The 6929-nt window shown below is 34.5% G+C and overlaps 1 protein-coding gene across 1 annotated transcript; it reads left to right on the top strand.

Moving 5' to 3' along the window:
• The first annotated feature begins 478 nt into the window (after positions 1 to 478).
• LOC149478098 (venom allergen 5-like) lies at positions 479 to 6650 on the top strand. Its single transcript, XM_089709714.1, has 12 exons — positions 479 to 616; positions 778 to 863; positions 1573 to 1654; positions 3109 to 3190; positions 3529 to 3700; positions 4219 to 4444; positions 4869 to 5001; positions 5237 to 5360; positions 5530 to 5650; positions 6002 to 6051; positions 6400 to 6460; positions 6535 to 6650. Exons 1-12 carry the CDS (start codon positions 479 to 481, stop codon positions 6643 to 6645), a joined length of 1386 nt encoding a protein of 461 aa, XP_089565840.1. The 3' UTR covers positions 6646 to 6650.
• Positions 6651 to 6929: the final 279 nt, after the last annotated feature.

Genomic DNA, 6929 nt, shown 5'->3' with positions numbered 1-6929 from the left:
TTTATAAGCTAAATTTATAGATGATGCAGCATCAGCTTCAATTTAGGTAACATGTTCCGGATATAACGTTCTCATTACCTATCTTGATGTATAACATATTTTTAAAATAACACAACATTATTATTTAAAATCTATCAGTATCACATTAGCTTTAGATATAGGTACTAAATATTTATCTAAATACATCATTATGGTAGTAATGTCGCAAACGAACGTTCTATTCGCAATATAGTTTTTAAAATATTTATATGTTTATATTAAATGGTAACTTTACAATTTGACTTTAATTGAAATATTAATGGCTCTAACCGTATGTCCAACCACTAAAGCAAGAATGTCCTAATGAATTTACCCTGGGCAGGTCATGTGAAATGAAACAGCAATTATGAGCAAAAATAAGTTTATTATCATGTCTACAATAGGTAGTTACTTATTCGAGAAAAAATTCTCAGCTTTGCACAATTACAGTAATATCAAAATGGCGACCAGAGCAATCCCATACCTGTTCTTGACATTAGCTGCAGCAGTTCTATTAGATGATCAGCCATACTGCTCTCTACGGTATCGTCGACTGTGCCAGGGGAAAGGTCGACATGTTGCCTGTCAGTTCCCTGTTGTAAGTATAACTGGGAGCTTGATTTATAGCATTGAAATGCTTTATAAATGAGAAATAAGACAAAACCGAAAGAGTAGAATAAATTCGATTGCTCTAGCTGCTAGCAAGATCATGGGTGGCTGATTTAGAATCATAAATTGGTAAATTCTTGCTAATTACAGCCTGGAGCAAGCCCCGCCTGTAGCAACTACACAAAAATCAAGTTCACCAGTGATTTGAGACATTTTATAACGCATTACATTAACAGGTATAATACAAATTATCTTATATATTTTAACGGTAGAAATATAGATATAAAGACTTACGGTGTTTAACTCAGATCTCGTCTGTCTCTATTTAAACATGTGTTTGTTAGAAATTTTATTATCGTAACGAGACAGACACACGGCGTTATTATTTTAGGTATATAATATACCTACATAGGTACCTAAAGTATTGATAACAAATACAAGGGTAGATATGTTATCAGTTTTCAAGTTTGTAGGAATCGTTGACAAACATCGTATCAATTTCTTTGAAATTATACGATATCTCGAAAATTGTTAATCGTCTTAGTAGATTATTTTCATTCTTCATTTGATAAGGCTGTCTTGAAATTATGTTATAGAAATATCAACTACTAGGGGTCCACCCCGGCTTCGACCGTGGTATCTACATATTTATGTTTTCTCTACATAAGAACCATCCTCGTACTTCAAGGAATATAATAAAAAAAGAATTATCGAAATCGGTTCAGCCGTTCACACATGATGCCGTGACAACGCGAAACGGGTTTTATTTTTATATATCAACTACCTATACCTACTTAGCCTGCTGCTTTACTTGCATGTTTTAAAACTTTCAGTACCATTAATAGTTAATGAAAAATCTCCAACAAATGCTTCACTAGGTTATAACTTCGTATAGCTATACATAGTTTATCACGCGTTTCTCCTCATAGTCTACGTGTTGTTAAGGCGTAGACAACGGATCGCGGCGGGCAGCGAGCGGGTGAGGGGCGGAGCGATCTTACCTAAACCACAGGTTATGATGTGGGTGGTGAGATATATTTATTATTACTAATGCTTTACGATTTATAATATTACCAAACATCAAGTAGATACCGAATTAATATATACCTACGGTGTAAACGTACCTATTCGAATAGTCGAACTTCTGCAGACACACGCCGAAATATCATATAAGACGTAGTTTTTTTTGTATGTAACTAATAAAATGAGCAAGAATAAAAAATTCTTTATTTTGTCATTCATACATTCACAACATTCGAATCTTAGTGTACCGTCAAATGTGGCTACTTGACCTTTACTTGGCAACTTGACCACACCTTCCGTTTAACAACAAAATATCAAATTTTGTAGAATTGGAAGCAAATTGACCTAACGTATCGATGTTGGTAGGTTTTTAAAATATTAATTGGCAACATATTTTAATTTTAAAGCGGTAGCGCTGTTGGTTCTCGCAATATAACGTATCGAAGTGTGACTGTGACTAAGGATCTTTTGCCGGTGTCGGTATTATTATGTTTGTAGAGCTTAAACTGCACATCTCAGGTGAGTACAGTTTTGATATGTTGTGTAATAAACGTTAGAGATTGATTTTACAGTGGGAACTATCCAATTTAAGGCTCATCTGTCGAAATATTTGCTTGGGCATTGATGCCTCAGGTTAGGTCAAGTTGCCATTGACCGCTGCGTGGCAACTTGACCGACGCCTAGGGTTGACACTAAAAAATAACGTGACTGCATTTTTTCCTTTCTTTATCTGTTTCGAGTTTTGCATAGTAAAATCAATAAATTTGCTGCAAATTTCGGACAATCCAGATACTTAAACTCACTTTGATGACAACGATTTAGCATATTTCTAATGAAAAATAAATGTTTCCTTACCTATTAATCCTTAATCCTTACCTATTTAAATACCTTTAAGTATTAAGTAATATACATATACATAATATGTATTAAATTTAGTTTAATAAATAAATAGTTCATTAAAATTTGTGTCTTGTTTGTGACAACCCTATCCGACATGTAATGCTTTGTATGAAATCATTACAAACCCCGTGGCAACTTGACCTGGTAGCCAGAGCCTAACAGTTTATTGTAAAGCTTCGGGCTGCAATATTTAAAAAGTCGAAGACTTAAAAAATAATAGCAACTTAGCCTAAAACAAGAATGTTAAGCATCTACCTATGAAAACTGATGTGCAAGGTCAAGATACCACATCAGTGTCAACTTGACCTGTATTACGTTTATTTGTAAATAATGTCAGATTCAATATATTTTAAAGAAATACCTAGTAAAAGTGAATGATGAAATCATTCATGACATGAACAAATCATAAAATGTTAATAAAAGTTTAACATAAATAAGTTGGCTAAGAAAAAGTAAAAAAATGTGGTCAAGTAGCCACATTTGACCGGTACCTAAATATGTAGTAGTTAGTTAACTGTAATGAAAGTGACTCTAAATACTGGATATTTTATGCAACAGGAATGGGACCGAGAGCTTGCTCACTTGGCGCAACGGTTAGCTGACCAGTGCCAATTTGTGCACGATGACTGCAGAGCTACTGGTATGAATTACTGTCGCCAGTAAAAAGACTAATCAAAACCTAGGATATTTTCTTCCTAATCTTTCAGAAAGCAAAATCATCTGTTTAATATTTGCTTTTTTGTGAACTTCGTTTCTATACAAGGCTATTATGTAGGTACCTACTTCTCCTAGTTTGGAACGCAAATACGTATGATTTTTTTATAAACTCTTTATTAAGTTGAAATAAAAGCAACTGTTCTTAGGGAGACTAACTTAAAATGAAAAAAAAAATGTTAATAGATAACTTTATTCGCAAACCATTATTTCTCCTTCACAATCAAGAAAAATTAACAATATTTACTATCAACATTACTCCAGTCCGCTACCCACACGCGGGGCAGAGCGTTGGTGAAGTGCGTTGGCGTGGTTCAAGCGTGTCGGAGGAACTGACCGCGCAACGCGTCATCAGGCGTGTGTTTGACGCGTGGTGGGGAGAGAGACGTCGCGTGTCGCCGAAGCAAATCACTGGGCCGTTTCGATTGGCTTCTAGGTAGATTTTTTTTAATCAGGGATAATTTTATCACGTGGAATCCTGTGAAGATTTTTTTGGGTAGGAAAGAATTTTTTAGTAAGTAACTAAGCCTCTACATAACTTCTATTTATTCGATTACGTATTCGATAATTCAGAAAATACACTATCTAACAAAAAATAAAGAACTACCTACGTAATACAATACCTATAGTTTCACTCATTTAAAAGTTAGGACATTGTTTTTACAAACGAAAGGTATAACAATGACGGCTGATATTGATGATATTTGATAACCATGAAAATGTACGTTTATCGATATTCAAACCTCTACAAAAACAAACCAACCACCATAATATTTTGTCAGATTCTATATTGGACTAGAAGCACTAATGCTATCCTTTTGTTCTTTTCCAAAAAAGCTCCATCTATCATAATATATTCACCTTTTAATTATAGTATCACCACATTTTTTTTCCTACTTACCAAGACGAAAAGCTATAAAATGTCTTTCCCTTTTTTCCTAAAAATATCACTAGAGGCAACGTATGGGGCCACTTCAGCCAGCTAGCTGTATGGACGCTCCGCGCGGTGGGCTGCGGCGCTGTCCGCCACGGCACCACCCACACTCGGCTACTGCTTGTCTGTGACTTCTCTCATACTAACATGCTGGGAGAGAGGACGTTGAACCCTGGACCACTGGCGGTGTGCCCGATGCATACTGCTAGGAAGGTTCGGTCGACTTATCCGCTGCTATGTGCGCCTGTGAGTTTTGGTTTTATTTGTGATATGGGTACGGGATTGTGATGTAGTAATATTCGTAAAATGCAGTAGTCATAAATACTTATTATAAGTATATGAATAGAGAAGTTGAAAAAGTATGGTCTTTTAGTTCGTCTAAGTTTTGAATCCCTGAAGTTACTATTTTCTTGTATAAAGTCACGTTCGGTTAAATTACACAGATTTCTACACCTTTTTACGTATAATATAATCGTCTATATTATATCATATAAGATTATCTTATTTTATAGGTATTCAACAGACGGACAACTTACGAGTCCAAAATAAATACTATTCAACATACAAAGAGCGAATTCATTGTTCTAGTCGCGATGGAATAAACCATGTACTTAGATGTATTATCAGCCATAATAATAGAGAACATTTTAATATGTAGCTTTTAAATTAGGTTCGACACAAGCCTCCGGACAGTGATGAGAAATATGATGATTATGATGATGATGATGATGAACAAGAGGACCATAGGCAGGATACTGGAAACGCGGAACCGAAAAAACAAATGACATCCAAAAGATATCAAGGTACAATAATTTGTGGTCAAAATTAGTAGTAGTTGGAGTAGTAGAAGATGTAGTATTAGAAGCAGTAGTAGTAGAAATAGTATTAGTTACTCGTAGTGAGATTTACAAAAAAATTGAGCTGAATATGCATATACATTAATTTATTATTATTAATTATATATATTTAATTTATTTATTATTAATTATATATTATAATTTAATATATAATTAATTTAAGCTATGTGGTTTGTTACAGCTGAAACCAAAACGACCATAAGGGTAATAGATAGATTGTCAATGGAACTGGACGGTCAGCAATATACTACAAGGAAGAAAATGCGAATTATGACATCCAGGAAACCGTATTTTGGTGAAGTGCGGTAGTATATCATGTTATAATTTATAATAAATGTCAGTTCTGATTAATAAAAAATAAAAATCCTGCCGTGAATTAAATATGAAAAAATAATATTTTAGGCATTCCTGTATTTTGGCAAAAAAGTAGTACAGTTTTTTGACATAATTTATTAAATGAATCAAATCTTATAGATATGAATTGGAACAGAACAAAGTAGCGGATAAATTGCCTCGTTTCGAAAAATATCATGTGCAAGAACATGAAGAAACTCATGTTTCTGAGACTTATGCTGATGTCGATTATACGCAAAGGGTAAAGATTTTCTATTGAAGATATTAAATGTATACTTAGGTTGAAGTTGTCTATTATTTTGTACTAGCTTTCCACCCGCGGCATCGCCCGCGCAGTCAAAGAAAAACCCGCATAGTTCCCTTTCCCGTGGGATTTCCAGGATAAAACCTATCCTATGTCCTTTCTCGGGTATCAAAATATCTCTATACCAAATTTCATGCAAATTGGTTCAGTAGTTTAGGCGTGATTGAGTAACAGACAGACAGACAGAGTTACTTTCGCATTTATAATATTAGTATGGATTAATAGCAATAGTACGATTAGTTAGTAGGTAAACATACAACTTATTTTAAATACCTATTTGTTTTTTAGATACAAGTAGCCAGACATAAGTGGAAGCAAACGCGACACAGGCCACTCAGGTAAATATCTACATTAATTATCAATGTTGCATCTAACAACTTTTGGTATTTAGTGGTGGCCTTTCAATCAGTGCTCAATAGGGGTTATGTTTAATAAATAACTAGTTTCCGCCCGCGTCTTCGCCCGCGCAGACAAAGAAAAACCCGCATAGTTCCCGTTCTCGTGGGATTTCCGGGATTGCGTCATTTTCCCGGGATAAGCCTATGTCCTTTCTCGGGTATCAAAATATATCCATACCAAATTTCATGAAAATTGGTTCAGTAGTTTAGGCGTGATTGAGTAACAGACAGACAGACAGAGTTACTTTCGCATTTATAATATTAGTATGGATTACATAATGATTACAGACCAGGAGCAAATGCCCTTTTGAGTAAACCAATGGAAAAACCTATTGAACGATCATCAGAGGTGAGAAATCTACTCATCTATTTAAAATTGGGTTTTATCGATCCAATTGTAATTTGATTATATTTTAATTGCAGGCTAATAACGATCGTCGGATCGCTTCATTAATGATTGACAAAGATGACGTCGATCAGCTGTTTCGAGATACTGGCTTCAAGATTAGTAATATGGGAGATTCGTCAAAATAGAGGAAATATACTGTGTGATTTTGAAAAATTTGTTTCATTTTATACCTGAATCCATATTATATTATTATACCTAAATGTGGAAGGCTGTATGTCTGTCTGTTATGCTTTCATGGCTAAACCACATCACCGATTTGGATGATTTTGTAAGGAAAATAATTCTAAAAATGAAAATTCTTATGTAGCTTTTTCTTGTAGCAAAATAGGTGCGCGGTAGAAATGCACAATGCAACGTAAAACGAAAACTGGCACTACCTAACGTCTAGGCATTGAACGTTCAGTTTCAA

Source organism: Colias philodice, chromosome 23, assembly GCF_061535455.1.
Source record: "Colias philodice isolate Cphi_HAF_F1 chromosome 23, ilColPhil1 Martin Lab GWU primary, whole genome shotgun sequence".
Classification (NCBI taxonomy): Eukaryota; Metazoa; Arthropoda; class Insecta; order Lepidoptera; family Pieridae; genus Colias; species Colias philodice.
The sequence above is the reverse complement of the archived record's forward strand: the minus strand, read 5'-3'. Positions and strand labels throughout refer to the sequence as shown.

Coding starts and splice junctions, on each gene's coding strand:
- LOC149478098 (XM_089709714.1), top strand. CDS start 479: ATGGCGACCAGAGCAATCCCATACCTGTTCTTGACATTAGCTGCAGCA. Junction 3,191..3,528: donor CGATGACTGCAGAGCTACTG/GTATGAATTACT, acceptor ACATTACTCCAG/TCCGCTACCCACACGCGGGG. Junction 6,461..6,534: donor CTATTGAACGATCATCAGAG/GTGAGAAATCTA, acceptor TTTTAATTGCAG/GCTAATAACGATCGTCGGAT.